Below are 18,480 nucleotides of genomic sequence, written 5' to 3' on the forward strand. Positions count from 1 at the left end.
TAGAGCGACTGAGCGCGGCAGCTGCACGCACAATGAAACTCCCCCCCGCCCGGCCGGGCCGAAGAGTACCCGGATGGAGGCCGCGGCCGACCTGGAGGCGCAGCGCAGGCGCGCTGCTGCTCACCTGAAGCCGAGACCTCCCCGCGAGAGGTTGGCGGCGGCGGGCGGGCTGGGCGGGGGGTGCCGGGCTGTGTTGAGGCCCGCGGTGCCCGCCCAGGAAGGACGGGCTGTGCACGCCTGGTGCCGCGAGGGGCTGGGCTCTTGGTTCTACAGGGAGCGGCGCCGAGAGCCATGAGGTGCCCCGGGGCGGTGCGGGATGCGGCTGGCGGGAGGCGCTGGGCTGCGGGCCTGCGCTAAGGTGGGGAGGTGCCGCCGGCTCCTGGGCTGGGACCGGCCCCTAGAAGCACCGCTCTAACCGCGAGTGTTTTGGGCTTGCGGTTCGTTGGTTTCTCCTGAGAGCTTCTGGTCGAAGACTTCATGCAGCTGCGGGGTTGTTCAGTAAAAACTACCAGATAATCAGCGTGCGGTGATTGCGTGTGCGTCTGAGTTAGACTTAAGTGCGAACACCGTGAGGCTGCTCTGTGGAGCTCGGGGTACCGGTGCGTGGGCTCCTGGAGAGGGAACCTGCTGCCGGGTTCCTCTTTGCCGTGGGATGTGAAAGGTTTGCAGGCTCTTGGAGCGAAGCGTTCATTGAGCTCGTGTCAGGTTAATTCTTTGATATAACCGCAAAATGCGTACAGGTGTTTCTGCGTTTCCATTAACAAGTTGGGTTGTACCTTCTTGCTTGCTCTGGCCACTGACTTAGCAGGGTTTAGTAAATATGCTTAAATAATTGATGCTGGGTTTCTCTCTTTTACTCAGGTGAAATAGTTTCTTTAATCAGTAGCACTAGTGGTTTTTGAAGATCAGAGGACGAACAACCTAGGGAGAAGTAAATCTATTGGCATAACAGTTTTTTATTGGAATTATTATAGCAGTACAATACTAATGTTTTAAGTTGTTAACAAATAAAGTATTTTTTGTTATGATTTATTATGCTGCATTTGGAATAGGTAATGAAACTTTAATTCACTTTCTGTAGGGAGCGTTTGAAGTTATTTTGTCGATATTAGATGTTACAGCTGCTATTAAATCTAGAAATGAGACAAAACTGTGAATTTAAGTATGTCTAAATCGGTATAAGTTGCAACAGTCCTTGCTTTGCCTATCCATTCAGAAATTACATATTGATAAAAATGGGCAAATAAAGGGTTATTTTACTTAATAAAGTTTGGTTAAACAATCTTTTGTGCAAATAAAGTCCTGAATCCTAAAAGATTTCTAACACTACCCTTTTCTTTCTTTTCAAAATGCATTTGAAGTATTTAAATAATACTTTGCTTAGCTAGTTATCAGTTAACAAAGACTAATATTCACGTACTTAAAAGTTAAGAACACACAAAAGTATAAGAGAAAACACAGCTTGGACTGATAACTGCATCTATGTTTTAAATACATAATGCTGCTGTTGCACTTGGTACCAAGATTTTATAAAAAGAACAGTTGTAAATAAATTATATGCTGTCTGCTGCAGTAACATTTGTATTAACATCATATACATTAGATTTCACTTTTGAGGTGAGTAAATCAGCTCTGTAGCTTAAATTTAGACCATAGAAAAAGGGTTTTGTGATTGTATAACATTTGAACAATGCATGAAAAAGTCTTAAGTGTGTTTCATTTACATATTATATTGAATTCATCAGTGCAACAGTCACAATCAGGACAGTCAGTGTTGCTGTGGTAAACTGTTGGACAAATACACACAAAACCAGCGGGTTAGGCTCTAGTATTGGTGAGGAAAAGTTTAATGTGTCCACTTTCTGGAAAGAAGATTAGAGGGTTAACAAACAGCGCTTGCACTGTTTTATGAGGTTTGCTTGACTTACCTGAACCTTACTGCTTGCTGGGTGATGTAATGCAGATGTTACAGCTGTACACCTAACCCACCTCCCAAATAAGAAAACAGGCACAGAGCCAAAAGTGACCTTAAAATATGTTCTTGGTCATCCTCTTGCCTCAAGGCAGGATTATTAAAACAACCTTGACTGATACTTAACCTAAAGTGATCCTAAAGTCTTAAACACAGATTCACTAATTTCTCAGGCAGCTTAGTCTAGTCCTTAACTATCCTTTTTTGAATGTTTAGATTAAATCCCTTTTGCTGCAGTTTAACCTACTTGTTCAAAGTGAATATGAAGACAGACTGAGAAAGTTGAGGCTGTTCAGCCTGGAAAAGAGAAGCTGCATGGAGACCTCATAGCAGCCTTCCAGTATCTGAAGGGGGCCTACAAGGAGGCTGGAGAGGGACTCTTCATCTAGGACTGTAGTGACAGGACAAGGGGTAATGGGTTTAAATTTAAACATGGGAAATTTAGATTGGATATAAGGAAGAAATTTTTTACTGTGAGGGTGGTGATGTACTGGAATGGGTTACCCATGGGCATTGTGAATGCTCCATCCCTGGCGGTGTTCAGGGCCAGGTTAGATGAAGCCTTGGGTGGCATGGTTTAGCTTGAGGTGTCCCTGCCCATTGCAGGGGGGTTGGAACTAGATGATCTTAGGGTCCTTTCCAACCCTAACTATTCTATGATTCTATTCTATGACAGTGTTCCCTTTATTTTTGCAGCGTCCTTTTGCATAAACTAAGGTTATTACTATATTTTTGCTCAGTCTATTTTATTTTTATTAAAAGCATGGATTATTTCCTATTTTATATCAGGATTCTGAAACAAGATGACCTTTTGTTCTTGCACCCCTCTAGCTCCTGTCCAGTCTTTCCACAGCTTCTCAAAGTTATCTTGGTGACCACACTTCTGATTATGTATCTCAGGAGGATGTATGCCTTTTTCAACCTTACAAACTTGTTGATGTATTCTGCTTGTGATCTGCTCTACCTATTGGTTTCTTTCCAGCAAGTTTATTACAGTATCTCTTTTCTGGGCAATTGCTTATTTCTTGCTAAGTGCAGAACTCTGAACTAGCATTTATAGAATTTTCTCCTCCCACCTCACCCTCTGCAGTGATTTCAGACTCTTGAGTTCTGCATATTATAGTACCTCTCAGCCTGGTCAGCTGTGGGTTTATAAGCATATCCTCATGAAGTGAAGATTTTCAGTTTATTCGTGTCTGTAGAACCATAAATGGGAATTAGGTTGTTTTGATAGATTGTCAGGAACAAATGATGCTAGTTGTTTGTCACTTTTTTATTTTCCAGGTATGTACAAATACTTCGAATTTGTTCAGGAATTTCACTCAAGTTTGTTAGTTTCTGTTTGATTTTATGGTTGCGTTTTCAGGTTTTTCTTAAGAAAAATACTGTCTTTGTCATTTTGTTGTCTCTTGTTGAAAAAGTTGTAGTTGTTTCGAAAAGCTTGTTTTATACCATTAGTTTCTGGAATTTGTGGTAAAGTTTGATTAGGAAATGGTAATAGACTTCTGAAGAGGAAAAATGTTTGGCCCAGATATTTATATTTAAATGACAACAAAGAAGGAGTCCACAGTTGTGCTTGTGTAAATTCTTTTTTGTCCCTTACGTGTGAGACTCTTGCAAGTCATGAATGTCCTTAGATTTTGAATCTAATTTAAGGCTCTGTCATCTTGTTTTTCTCTGCATAGAAACTTATCCTGGTTTCAACGGTGCTGACCAGCCTATTGTCAGCCTCACAGTAAAATGCAATGAAGGAGCAAACACTAGCTGTTTCATCTTCTTTTATGGCATAATGCAGTTGGTATACTCTGTGCAGTTTTAACATGGCTGGGATCTGTAAAAGTGCAGTGACAGTCAATGTTTTTAAAACATAGGGAAGTAGTTCTTGCCTTTTTTCTTGGGAGGAAGCCTCCTGGCTGGAGCCTTCAGCTAGCACTGAACATCCTGTCTCAGTTTTCTCTTCTTTTGCACAGCCACGCGTTTGTCCATATCCCTTATGAGAGATGTTGGTTTAAGGAAAGGGGAGGGCTTGAGGGTGCTGGGAGATCATCTCCAAATAAAGTACCTACAGTTAAACAGGATCCTGTCTCATCTGAGACGTATCTTTTTATCAGTGAAGCTGTATTCTGTTCTCTGTTTAACATACTGGTAGTTTAAAAACTCATGTTTTCAATGTGTGCTTTCCTTTCAACTTTAGGCTTTTGTTTGTTGGCTTCAGAAATCCAAGTTTCAAGTACAGTATTTTGGATTCTACTTTGGGTGCTGACTACATCAAAGCTAGTTATTACAGCAATAAATGATGCAATGACTCAGTTCCTTTTGGGATCTAACCAAACCCTTCTTTAAAAAGAGTGTGACATTGGGTTGATGCTAGGTTAACTGAAAACAAGAGGAAGAGTCCTTTTTACCTTTAAAGGCACCGAGTTTTGTCCCAGTTCTCACGTTACCTTGTCTGGTTACTACAATTCCAAACTTTGTTTTTAGTAATTCCTGGTATCAATCTGACTGTATTCAAACCTCTCATCAAGCTTATGTGTAAAAATTATTAGCTGTTATGCGTGCTGCACTGTTTCTCTGCTTTGAAGACAAAGCAAAAATGAGTAATTTGAGACATTTTTCTATACCTGACAGACAATAGATAAATTTTAAGATTAAAAATCACTGATAATTTCATTTGCATTACTTCTATAAAAAAGCAGCCTTTTGCACTCCAAATATGTAGTTTTCTTTTTTGATGTATTATTGATACACTGTATGATCATCAGTCAGAAGAAGAGAGAAGAAGGTTACAGAAGTGAGTTTCTGATCTCTAAGTAGCTCTTCTTGTAATTCTTCTACAGAACAGCAAGCAGAAGAACATGGATCTACTTGTAAATCAAACATGAATATTTTTCTTTTTTTTAGTACTGAAAATACATGTACATGCTAGGAATTGGCTATTGAATTTCTTGGTGTAAAATCAGATCATTAAATGCAGGATGTTTTTGTTTGTTTTAAATGTAATTGCCCTAAAATTAGCTAATGATTCATTGTTTAAATGCAGAAATATCTTTGGCCTCATTATTGTACAAGCACTGAAAGAATATAAAGGAATTTCTCATGTGATCTTTCTATTAACAGATTGATGGCATACTTCTTTTTTGATAAGAAAAAGACCCATTAAAAATATTGTCAACAAACTTGTTAGTTCTAAGCAATTACGTATATCACATCTTTATAATTACATGACAATTTAAATACTTGAAATATCTCACTTGGAATATCTAACTGCTTAGACCTTAGCAGGGATTTGCATAATTTCTGAAAGTACCGTGTTGCGAAAATGCTGTTTCGAACCTTTCACATCTCTATGAGGCTTTACCATAAGAAATTAAATGACTAGTGACTAGTGGGTCATTTCTGTATCTACGTTTTGCTGTAATGTAGTGTATTTTGTTCTTCCATGTATCTTTAAAATACACAGTTACCTGAGGGGTGCGTGTTATTTTCCAGAGGTTTTGAAAGCTCTTGGGTCAATCGCATTATAAAATTTGCTGTGTTTACCACCATAAAACATATAGCACAGACAGCTGTCAAGTTTTATGTTTGATGCTGCAAATGCATTAGTCGTTTCTTGTTTCCTACTAGCAATTTTTCGTTACACAAATCATGCAACATTTTTAATCTCTTCCCTGTTTCTCTAGTCAATCGTCTGGATTGATTGCATCTGTGTCATCAGATTATTTTTGTGATATGTTTGTGTTATTCTCACAACATACTACCATGACAGGCTTTACAGTTGATTAGTATTAGTAACTGTAAATTGATTTAACACTTACATTTAGATAAATGCTTAAGTATGGTCTATTTTAAATCTACACAACTACAGATCAGGTAAATGTCAAGGATGAGCTGTTTCACTTGGACTAATATTCTGGCTGCAAGTGATTTTGAGCTACTCCAGAAGCAGTATTTGTGACAAGAGATAGATAGTCCTGTGTATAGGCAGATTTGTCAGTGTATACTGTTCCTACTGTCCTGGACACTACCAGGCTTGGAGTTAAAAGAGCTCTGATCAAAGACACGTCTTTATGAAAGTGTGCAGCTTTCATCTTGGCCGTGTGCCCAGTGGGACTGCGTGCCAGAAGCTGGTGTGTGCATCTGGAAAAAGCTGTCCCTCACTTTCATTTGTGAGCAAGCAGACTGATACAGCAGTTCTGCATAGAACTGTGTCCAATTATGAAGCCAAGCTGCTGAAGGTACCTCAGATAGGGGTTTGCTTTGTTTTGTCTTTTTGCCAAAAATGTAAAGTGCAGCCTCCTGGTGGCTGGCATATTTTGATCTGAGATAAGATCAAAGCTTATCTTAGATAAGATAGCTTGTTCTCTGTCTTTAGTTCTGCCAGGCCCTGGGGTGTGTGTATAAGTGGTTTTGGTTTGCTCTAGTTAGAAGTTGAAGAGTTCAGTATGAATTGATGACACCATAACCTGACGGCTATTCTGAAATTTGCATTAGTGATCTGAATGAATGAAGTTAACCTTTTGGTCTTCTGTAGCTAAGAAGTGTGAAAAGGAGAATTGGTTTTGTCGAAGGAGTCCATAAAATACTTTCAAGACAACTGTCTGTCTCTGTGAGATCCTAAAGTAATGGCAGCAGTAACTTTAATAGCTGTATCAAAGGACATAGATAGAAGTTAAACATTTAAATAAACTATTTCAAAGTAATTGTGAATAATTCTGGGCTTTGAAGTTCATTTCTCCATCAATTTTCTTTAAAAATTATGTTAATAACCAGTCAATAATTGACAAACTAATTTCTATCAAGTGTTAATTAAAGGGTGAGCTGGCCCACAGCGTACTAGATTACTGTCGGCTGGTAGCCCATAGTGGCTTTAGGGAATCATAGCTAATAAAGATCCTAGGAATTCTGCTTTTAGTTTAATTTAATTTACCCAAGGAGGAAAGGTCTATCATATGATACACAGTTAAAGCATTTGCAGATTATGTGGCCACTCTGGCACTATGAGAAAATTAAGTATTTATACTTACCCTGCATTGCTTTTTATTTGTGAACTGAAATTTCTAGCCACTCTTTAGCCCCTTGTGTTTTGTTTTTGAGATGGTCTCTGTATGTCTTTTAATAGGTGAGCATAGAGTGACTATATTTTCTCTGCCAAGAATGACCTTTCTGTCATCTTTGGCACTCAGAATGATTATTAAGAGAGTTGGTAAATACATAACTAGTTCGTATGTGGTTTTTTTTTAATTAGTATTAGCCTCTGATCAGTTTACAGAAAATGTTCCTGTCTCATTTCTTAAGGTAATCCAGCCAGATTTCATTAGCTTCCTTGCACATATGCTATGTGCCCTTGAGTGTCCTGTTAAGATTAAAGTTCATCTTCCCGGATACATATGAAAAAAGCTGGATAAAGCAGTTGTAAGACCACATCAGAAATTATTTTATATTTTATTTATATTTTCTATTTTGTTGAATTTTTATTATTTTTATATTACATTATTTTATATATTATATATAAATGTTTTCTATTACATACATTTTTAATATTTAGAATGTTTATTTATTTTAATTTAACAAATTATATTAAAATAGCATTGAAACCTCTCCCCCAAAATATATTTAGACTAAAATACTGTACAGACATGTTTGCTTATTAATGTCTACATCATGGTGTTGGCTGTTGGTCATTTTCTTAACTACAGAATTTATTGAAGTTCTCAGCTGAAGTTCTCATCTCAGCTGAAGTTCTCAGCTGCCTTCTACCTGACAAATACCCAATATATCCCAAAACTTTTAGTCAATGTTTACGTGCACATTCTTTACATTTCACTCTACTTTTTTTAACCTTGCTCCAATTAGTCTGGTCTTCAGGGTCATTCAGTTCTTCCTATGTATTGGCTTATCTCCTCCCCCCCCCAGCAGATTTTTATTATTCCAACTTTGGTTCCAGTCATTAACAAAAAATACTAAAATTCCTTACACACTCAAGCCATTAGTGACCTCTGTTGAAGATGATAGGACCTTCTTCCAACTGTTGCCATGTCCTTTTGAGCATTATACTGATCCCTATTCTTCCCTTTCAGTGTTTTTCGTGTGTGGGCCAATGTCATTGGCTGGATGTGGGGTACTGTATTTCCTTGATTCTACAAATAAACAACCAAAAACAAACAAAAAAAAACCCTATGTAGAAAAGGTAACAAGTTAATGATGGATGACCTCTATTTTTTCCTTTATTGAGAACTGAAATGTATTATTATTTTGGTTCTGGAGCCACAGGAAATCACCTGTGATCTTTTTTTGCCTTCGCTGTATGTGGGTCTCACTTTTTCTTGTGCTCTCACATTATACATAAAGCCGAAAAACTTGTTTATTTTTGTATAATTTATGTGGTCTAGCATATTTTGCACTTTGTTTCTCCTTTGACATTCAGCTATTCCTTTGCTTAGCAATCTTTTTTTCCTGCCCTTAGAAGTATGTCCTTTTGAAGGTATTTCTATTTGAAGTAGGCATTTGTTGAAACAGTCTTTCCTTAAAGCCTTTTTTTACCTTGTTTGAGAAATAATTTCTGTTATTTCATCCACTTTTGCTTTAAGGAAATTCCATTCGGAAACTTATTCAATTAATAGTCTCAAAGTGCATTTTTTTCCCCAATGAACGCTTCTTTTATAATGATGCATGAAGGTTGGTTGGCTCCTCCAAAACAAGAACGCTTGTGTACTGCTGACTGTGGTGGCAGTGCAGCCTGAGCAAGATATTTACTGGAAGATCAGACTGCACTTTCTGTTCCGAAATCTTGGGTTTATGTATCTTTGTCACTGAGAGTATACAACGCTCTTCTATGCGGTGTTTTAAGCTGGTACTATTCCGAATGTGTACACTAACATTGATGGACAGTCTTCTCTAGCACAAAGATAGCATGGCCTTTGGCAGACTTGAGCAGTTACAAAGTTAATAAACACGGAGAGACTCCACAAAGCTGTGATGCTTACTGTGCTGTTAGGGAGGTGTGGGACTTGGTTGATGTGCAGAAGGCACATCTATGCGCTGGAGAAGTTCCGTACAAGATCTACTGACATTGGTAGTGTGGCAGGGTAGGCAGGCTCACCTGTTCCTAAATCAGAAAGTGCATTACTGCAGTAAATGCAAATTAGTCTCTGTTTCTAAAGACAGTAAATGCGGGTTGTCTTGCGCTTCCTAGCCGCTGTTCCTGTTGTTGGCTCCGGGGAAGGCAGTACGGTGCAGCAGGACTGCAGTCCCTGGAGCCAGACTTGGCGGTGGCCAAGGACGCGCAGTGATGTGACACAGGGAGGCAGTGCCGCGGGGCGGCATAGTGGGTATAGCCCAGCAGCGTCAGGCACCGCGGGGCGAGGGGAAGAGACACCTCTGGGTAGAGGCTGCTGCTTTCGTACGGGATCTAAAGGCGAGGCGTGGCAACAGCAGCCACTGTGACCCGCGGCCGGGCAGCGCTGCGGACGCCGGTTCCGTACCGGGCACCTGGGGCTCGCGCTGTAGTATCCCTGCTGCCCGGCAGGGAGCGCTGCTCCGGGAGCGGCGCCTATCGGAAGGAGGGGCGTGAGCCGGCGCGGCTGCGCTTTGCGGACTGCTGTAAAGCAGCGCCGAGCGTCGCGCTGCGCTGGAGAGGGAGCGGCGGTAGTCGCGGGGGCTGCGCAACAACAAAACGCCGCCCGCCGCGCGGCGTGTCAACGGGCCCGGCGGCTGCGGACCGGCCGAGCGGAGCCAGCGGCCTGAGCCGGCGTTGTTGGTTCCTGTGACTGACCGCCGGGCCGCTTCCCACACTCCGGCCCTGAGCAGGGCGCCGGCGGTACCCGCCGTTTCCCCCTCGGCCTTATCGTCTCAGGTACGGCGGGCGGCGGGGCCGCGGTGCTGCCCGCGTCCTGCGGGGCGTTATCTCGTGTCGGTTGGGCTGGCCGGCAGCGGGCGTTGGGCCCCCTGCCCTCCCGCGGAGCCGGCCGGAGGGGCGCGGGGCAGCTCGGCGAGGGGCGCTTCGCGGGGGGTGTTTCTGTGTGTTTTGAGTGCCTCGCTGGCGCACAAAGCAGCGTCCTCACTGCGGGAAGCGCAGCACTCCTCGGGGGCTGGCTGACTCCTTGAGAATTGGTCACAAATTCTCCTTTACGGAAATGAGTTTTAATCGTGTGCGTAATAGTGGATTTTAGAACGTCATTTGTGGTGCTTGCGAAGTTGGGATCCTGTTTCTTCCCCCATATTGAAAAAAATAAAATCATTGTCGGGTTTCTTTGCCTCATAAACAAGGAAGCGGCGTTCATTCAGAAATGTAGGCCAGGATCCTCGCGGGGGGACCCGGGTTTGTAACTCACTGCAGTGAGCAGGTGTTAAGGGTCCGTGTACTTCTTTAAGTGTCTGTGTTTTGGTGATTAGAGCTGAGCACACATTTGTGGAATTTTTGTGTTGAGTAAGCTCTTCTATGGCTTGAAGTGGTTTTGCAGAATCAGAAGGCCTGATTGCATTAGATGATTAAATGATACCCTTAATTCCTGGTACTCGAGTAATTCTCCTAAAGAAAATATAACCCAGGAGGTAAGGTTGTGCTGGAGCAGCTTGACTTTACTTGATTTTAATGCAGTTAATTCAGAAACAAATATCTGACAAAATTAATAGAAGAACTGACTGCTCGGCATAGAGACCTAGGTAGCATTTATTATGGTGGAATATCTGTATTGTAAACTAATAGAGGAAAATGAGGTTTTCAGGTGGTGAAATAAAGGCCTTACATTGGCTTTTTTGTAACCAGTAGAAAACTCCGAAGATAAATTAATTCTAGGTATTTAGTCAAACATTTTTGAGGAAAACCAGTATTTAAAGAACTGGAATATTTTGTCACTCTTAAAAATGGAAGCTTTCTGTATTTCAGATACCTGTAGTGTTTCTGTCAAAGCAGTTCACCAATTTAAAAGCTTTTAGTTGTCTTTTTGTTGGCTAGAGGGACTACCTAAGGTGAAAAACCCAAACAAAAAACTGTTAGCCAAGATTATCACAAATTCAAATTTGTATTCTTGCTGATGTGCAAGCCTTGATAGGGAAAGATAGGATCTTGGTTCACTGGATGGACTTCTGGTCACCTGTCTCGTGCTCTCATCCACAGTATAAAAAGGCCTGTTGAATTCATAAGACAGAAAAGGCTATGCACGTATTTAGCATCTGACTCTAGTCAAATGAAAGTGTGTAAGGCACCAAACTTCCTGTTTTAACACTCTTGAAGTCTTGTGTGTTTAAAAGTCTGTTTGTTTTGACGATTGAAGCCTTGGCAGCTACAGCTGTGGTTACATCTAGTATTGGGAGCTTGGGGGTGAACAACAGCTCTTAGTATTCATGCATATTTCACATGTCTTTTCACAATGTGGATGGGAACATTCTGACCTTTCAGAAATGTGTCCTTTATGAAGCAGTGGCTTTTATTAAAGTGTACTAAGAGTGTATCTTAACATATCTGTGACTTGTGTTTTATCTTTAAATTAATGACTTTGTAAGCCTATGTAACCAGATCAGTTGTAACACTCTTGTCTTTCAGTGCAGGTGGCCATGTTACAATTAGCTGACAGCTAATTGTACAGTTAATGTTACATCTAGCTGACAGCAGTTACTGCCTTTCCCCCCACCCCCGAATGAAGAATCTTTCATTTCAGTTGTTTATATTTCCTCTAATGGTGAGGATAGTCTTTTGAAAAGATACAGGTAATAGTGCCCCCCTCCCTAGCTGATGAGCTATGGAGGCTTAGATGTCAGGCAGCTTAATAAATGGAGAAAATATGGCTCTGGGGGACGGGATGAGGAATGGGTTTAGTTCACATGTAAACAGTGGAGGTAGTACAGAGATGAATTTACCATAAGCAGATGTTGTATAAAGATTTCCAAACAGGTTTAACCATGTGCAACCTCCTTTAAGTCAGCTTTATCACCAGATCCGTAGCGCTTTAGCTGTTTGCATCTCAGTGAGGTTGAGATTTAGAAGTGTGCATATTGAGTAATGTCGTATACGACGCAATTACAGCATAGGAATAGGATGCTTATTCCCAGTCATAGTCCCTTAAGGTTTGTCATTGTAAATGACAGTGATCAGTTGCTTCCAAATTCTACAGTGCTCTTAAACACAAAATGTATCTGCAGCCAAAGGGTTACAGGAGTGAACTTCCTGCAGGCTTAAGTTTAGATTAGTGTTCTTTTTTGTTGGCTGATGTCAGGCCTCACAGAGACCCCTAATGGAACAGATAAGGAAGAAAGAAAGGAAAACGTTTCTTTCACTAACCCAGAAATTTTGCTTATAAGATTATTTTGCTTTTTTATATGTTTTATATAGTTTATACTATTTGGACAAGTAACTACGTGTGAATTAAAATGATGTCTTCCTTATTAAACTTCCTTACCAGGTGAAGGTTGGCTCACAACTTTATTAGCAAGAGACTTTGATATATTTTTTGTCAATAAAATGTCATCCTGATACTTGGCTGCTGTCAGGTAAAATGTTTGCTTTTACCCACTGCTGCTTGGCTCTACTGAGTGAAGTGTGAGGAAGTCCTGCTTCACTGTCCTTCCCTCTTAAACTGATAGATCTACTCAGTTTAGTATCTGCAAAATCCCCTACTTCCTGAAGAACAGCATAAAACTGTCCTAATGGTTAATTTCATAGTTCTCGCTGGCAAGGTTTTTGTTAGCAGTTGTGTCAAAGATCCTGTCTTATTTTGCTTTATCTAGAAGTGCTTGCAAAGTGACACTGCATTAAGAACAGTTAAATGTACCTCAAAGGTCAGAACTGCCAGGGGGACTAAGAAATAATTTTAAACTTATTTTTGGTGGCTGTGTAGCTCAGAACTTCCTTAGCTGACTCTGGAAGCAGAGTTCCTAGTTAAGATCTTAAGCACCAGTAAAAAAAGAAGTGTATTTTGTAATTTTTTTCATAAAGCTACAACTCCTTATTCCCAAGTTCATTGCAGTTATGTTTGTCTTGGGAGTTCACTGAAGCCAAAACATTCCTAATTGCCAAATCATAATGCTTATGTCTTAAAATCATGATTTACATAGTGGTAATGTAGTTAACTGAGTTTAACTGTAGGTCAGAGCAAAGAAATGTCTAGACTGAAGAATGTGCTTGTGAGCACCACATTTGTCAAATCCACCTGCTTGCATCCATTGTGCAAAGCCAAACAGATTCCCTGCCCAGGTGGGTATGTGCATGCTAATGCTTCACTGATGATTGATGCTTGGATTTCTGTGGGTGCCTTATGGTCTTGGGCTGATTCATAGTGTATTGTGGGAGAACTAAATTGCTCATAGGCCTCTGTGCAGAGTTCTCTTGGCCTGCCAACTCATGTAGCTGAGGTGCTTCCAGCTGCGCATTCTGTCTATTCCATCTGGAGCCAGGCCATAGATCCACTCGTAGGGAAGAGCTCTTCCGTTTATAGCTGTCCTGTGCTGGATTCTGTTAAAAGATGTGAGAGGCTGGCACTTTCTGTAGTCTCTCCGTAAGAACAGAGCAGTGGTAAATCTCTGACATGAGGTAGCACGGCATTACAGAGGCTTCTGTAGCTGTTCTGTAGGTGGCCTTGCATTTCTGTTTCAAGGTAATTTTACTGGTCTGAATTGACTTATGCATGAGGAAACAAATCTTGAGGGACTTGGGGATTTTTTTTATTTTTAATTTTTTTTTTTTTTTTACAGAGGTAAAATTAAGGAGGCTTTGCTTGTCCAAGAGGGTGGATACTATTTGTTACAATGCTTTCCAGTATAGTCACTGTGGTCTGAGTTATCTTTGAGATGCCTTTACAAAGGTTAGTAAGAGTAGTGCTGAACTTGAAATAATCTTTTTTCACTTAAAAGTAGACTTTTCAAGTCAGTGAGGATTCCTAGAATTGGCTGTAGGGAGTGAGTAAGGCTGTTTGCATTGCTGTGGCTGATGTAACGGTAGCACCCCTCTGTGAAGCACAAACTTTTCTGTCTGGGCTGATGTCAAGGAGTGTCTTTGGGAGATCGTAGGCAGAAACCTGTCTCCAGAACATTATCATGCAGTTAGTAACTAATACTATGCATGTTATTCTGAAATACTGTACTTTTCTGTAGGACAAAAGACAAGTATTCTGCTTGGAATTCTTGGGTAATTTTGTCATTCAAACATCTGGAGTGTGTCATCACTGTAGCTGCATTAAAGCAAACAGGAAATTCAGAGTGGTTTGCAATGGTGTTTCTCATTGTTCTGTGAGTAAAGGCATGTTTGATGCTACATAATATCAAAGCAGACACAACAGAGTTTTGGAGACCTCATAGCAGCCTTCCAGTATCTGAAGGGGCCTATAGGGGTGCTGGGGAGGGACTCTTCATTAGGGACTGTAGTGACAGGACAAGGGGTAATGGGTTAAAACTTAAACAGGGGAAGTTTAGGTTGGATATAAGGAAAAAATTCTTTCCTGTTAGGGTGGTGAGGCACTGGAATAGGTTGGCCAGGGAGGTTGTGAATGCTCCATCCCTGGCAGTGTTCAAGACCAGGTTGGACAAGGCCTTGGGTGATATGATTTAGCCTGTGGCAGGGGTGTTGGAACTAGATGATCTTAAGGTCCTTTCCAACCCTAACTATTCTATGATTCTATGATTACATTCTGATTGTTGCTGTTTTATTAAAAAATCATAGATCTTTAACCATCAACTGCTTACTTTCTGGCGAAGATTAAAAGACACATATATAGTATGCTAAAATTTAGTAGTTAAAACAGGCTTTAAAAAAAAAGCACTGTTTGTCTCATAATGTGGTAAAAATGAAGAACAACAAAAAATGAAGAACAATGCAATAGGGTTTCAAAGGCTGCACTTGTTTTGCCAGTAAGTGGAACTGAATTTGGATATCTGGGTACTTGCTACTTACTCTGCATTGTACCGGTTGTCTCTGCTTGATAGAAATTAAATGAGTAGGGCATGACTGCCCATTTAGACTAACAAGGGGGTTTCTTTTTGTGAACTGTTCTGCCACTTCTTTATTTTTAATGGAAAAAGGGCATGATAGGGCTGAAATTTGATCTTCATGGGGTTGTGTTGAGGGTGCCGCTTCTCAAATGGCTCTAAGTCCTCTGTCAACCTCCATTGCATCAGGGTTATGCATGAATCGGTCTTGTTTGGCACTCTGCCCTTGAGAAAGGGAAGTAGTAGTACTTGGGTTATCACACTTTTACTGAAGGTCTTGTACTAATATTATAAGCTTTTTTCCATTATCCTGTTTCTTGGTGTCTTGATTTACCTGATGAAACAGCCTTGCTGAAAGAAAAAAAAATGCATCTTTTTAATGAGAGTAAAGAAATGATTGTTCCAAAATACAGCTTATGCAGTACTTTCATTCACTGGTCCATTCTTTGAGCTCTTGATGGCTGTGTTTGCCAGTTTAAAAAAAAAAAGTACTGTGGTAGGAATAGGATACACAACATAAAATTTCTCTGCAGAACCCAACAGTGAGATTTTCTCATTAAGATAACAGTACCAGTATTAGCTTGTTAGAGTAAAAATAACATTAGAAGTAAAATCTGAGAAAGGCTACATATTAGGGAAGGGAATTAATTTTAAAAGTTAATCATGAGTTCAGTGAACATATGCAAAGTAAAACTTAAGACTGAATAAAGGAAGTACAGATGCAGCTGATAGAAGCTTCCTTTCTGAGACAGTCTTAAATACTCTCTTGCCTGGTAGCATTTTGTATGTGGGCAGTTGGGTTGGGTATGTAAGTGGTCTATTGTCTTATGTAAGCAGAACTGCAGTGTTCTCTCTGAGGTTATCATGACAGCGCGTTCCAGAAGCTCTTGGTAGTCTTGAGAGCTGTCATGTTGGGAAGCAGTTTTGTCTACGCTGGTTTCTAGGCTCAGCCCTACCAGATACCAGAAATGCCTGTAAGTGGGTTTATGGTCTGAGTGGTGGAGGGTGCATCAAACAAAGGGAGGTTACTGTGTTTGTAATGAGAGAGAAGCAGGAGAACAGATGGGGAAAATTGAGAAATAGACTGCTTTGTAAATGAAGCCTTTTTGTTCACTGCTTTTCCTCAAGTTGGCTAGAAATCTGGTTATTTGCTGAATAAACTGCTTGGCTAGCTGTGTTTAGGTGTGTATTTTGCACCAACAGGACAAAGACCAGTAATTTGGGGTTATGTAAGAAGCATGTTGTTGAGAGGCATCTTCTGCAAAGTGGTTGGCTGGTCATGTGTCAAATCACTGTGTACATACTGTAGCCAAGAGAATTGATCATGGTGCTTTCTGACACCTAAAAAGGAGGTTATTTCTTGCTGGTGAAGGTAGCTGACCATATTTTAAAATGTAACTGAAAATACATTTTTGAGGTAATGATATACTAGGTTACATGTACTCATCAAACAAGTTTACAGCAAATGGTTCATGGTGTAATGAACCATTTCACTTACAGAGTTTCAATGCTGTCTTACTTCTTGATTGCTAGTAATGGTATTCATTCTTAATGACAAAATGCTTTGCTCCTTCTTGTAACTCGTGAACTTTTGTATGTGATCATAAACTTGTCTGCTGTAAAGATCTCAAACTTTGAGCTAGTTTTTACTCAGGAATTTCAAAGAGTTCCTCTGTTTGCATAAATTTTATTGCACTGCTGTATGTCTTGGCATGATTAATATCAAAGGTATTTAATTTGTGACATGAATGAATAAAAGTCATGTATGCTTCATGATTCTGAGCAGTTACACAGTTTAGAGGGGCAGTTAGAATATCTATCTCTAGTTTTCAGGTAGCTGTCTTAACAGCTCTTCATTGAGACCTATTGGCTTAGAAGAAGATACTACCCAATTTTTCCTCTTGAAGTCCTTATTCTGTAGGTTAATAGGCAAAATGTTTTGAGTAGGAAGGAGGAATACTAATGCTTATTGAGCTTTCTGCATCTTGCTGCTTTTTGGAAAATTTGAGCTCTACTTTTAATTAGGGACATTACATGGGAACTTCTAAATGTTTAACAGCAGATGATCTCATTCTAATGAGTCTTAATTATTTGCATAATATTTTTGTAGTCCCTCTTAAAGTTTGTCTTCTGTATAAAAGCATTGGACTTATATGTAGTGTGGGTCTTATGCCTAACCACTGAAAATACAGTGGGTTGGAATCCAGCTAAATGTAAGCTCATCTTCGAGCTTCTGTCTGTTTTGGTCAAATCTTTTGTTCAAAGCTTTGTCGTATCATTTCCAAATAGTGAAGGAATGAATTATTTGCCATTGTTGATTGGTACCCTTCACTTCAAAAAAGTACTTGCATGTAAGTTGTGTGATTTGTAATTGGAAGCCAGCAGCTCTCTGGTGAGTTAGCAGTTCTTCAGGCTCTGTATTGGTTAACAAAACTGAAGAGTTCTTGATTACTCAGTTCAGTTACTGCAGACTTTTTACATGGTTGTAACAGTGCAGATACACAAAACATTTGAGTTAACTGGCTGTTACATCTAGGCTGCCTGTTGGAAGAAAACTAAGCTAGTAAATAGTGTTTCAAGTGCACTAGTTTTCACTGTGTGGTGGTTTAGGAGGTTTGTCATCTTACAGTATTCTGATGTTTCTCAAAATGTTAAAATGTTTTGCTTTTTTTTTTTGCTGTAACTTAAATATCTGTATTTTAGCACAGCTGCCTCTGTGCTAAAGTAAACAGCATTTATACAAAGATAATCCCATTCAGAATGCAGAATTTACATACTGAAGTTTTCCACGCCAGAGTTTAACAATAGAAGGGGGTGTGTGAGTGAGCACTCCAGTGGGTAGAGTCCTTTGTTAATGAGCCCCTGATTGTGCTCACTTAATGAGAAAATGGTCAGATTTTTCTTACTTTAAAAAACTTCAGAATTAAATAAAATTGGCCCCTTAATTTATCATGTTAGAAAGATAGGAAACTGTCCCAAACCCCCACTCCCCAAGCTGAAAGATTTTGTGGATTTTCTAAAACTTGAGATGGAATATGGTGTTACTGCAGGAGGGGCTGGCTTGCCTTTGGACTGTGGAATAGATTGCGTACACTGAGTGTTGCATTTCTGTAGAACAGTGGCGTGTAAATAACAGAACAAAAATACTGCCTTAAGGTGACCTTGTGAGGATGAGGAAAAGGCTGTGTACTTCTTGTTCTCTGTGTGCTTATGACACACAAAGAACAAGCAGTGCTTGTTAGAAATTGTATAAGATGGAAGTCTCGAACTTAATTTTACCAGAGAAAGATGGTGTGTGTATCTGAGGGTAAGTACATGCCCAGAGAGGAGCGCGGGAGAGCTGGTATTTTTCTCCAGAGCTGTCAGGAGCAGAGAAGGATGGGTAGAATTTCACAGCTTTAATGGAGGCTTCTTTGTTTACTGTGTAGATGTCTTACACTCTTAAGTTTAATCCAATTTTTTTCCCAATTTTGCAACTGCTTTTATGCAGTCCTAGAGAAGTGGGTATTCTTATATAGTGCATTCCACTAAAACTGATTGCAATGAAATATGTATGTCCAGAATGCCAGTCTTCTGTTTAACACTTGAAAAGA

At 40.1% G+C, this 18,480-nt stretch overlaps 1 protein-coding gene across 5 annotated transcripts in view; it reads left to right on the forward strand.

Moving 5' to 3' along the window:
- Positions 1–42: 42 nt before the first annotated feature.
- RNF111 (ring finger protein 111) overlaps positions 43–18,480 on the forward strand; it is a 53,274-nt gene continuing 34,836 nt past the window's right edge. For 3 of the 5 annotated variants that reach the window (XR_008970811.1, XM_057398640.1, XM_057398661.1), the window contains exon 1: positions 43–150. Coding sequence is in view for 2 of the 5 variants with exons in the window: in XM_057398640.1 (XP_057254623.1) it covers positions 74–150 (77 nt within the window). In the remaining 3 variants the exon portion in view is untranslated. Of the gene's footprint in view, positions 151–9,550; positions 9,825–9,977; positions 10,120–18,480 lie in introns of those variants that run through there. The other 2 variants (XM_057398649.1, XM_057398655.1) reach the window with 2 other exon arrangements.

The sequence above is a fragment of the Pezoporus wallicus genome, unplaced genomic scaffold, assembly GCF_028554395.1.
Source record: "Pezoporus wallicus isolate ANWC-B61680 ecotype Strahan unplaced genomic scaffold, APGP_CSIRO_Pwel_v1 contig_3952, whole genome shotgun sequence".
NCBI classification, from domain to species: domain Eukaryota; kingdom Metazoa; phylum Chordata; class Aves; order Psittaciformes; family Psittacidae; genus Pezoporus; species Pezoporus wallicus.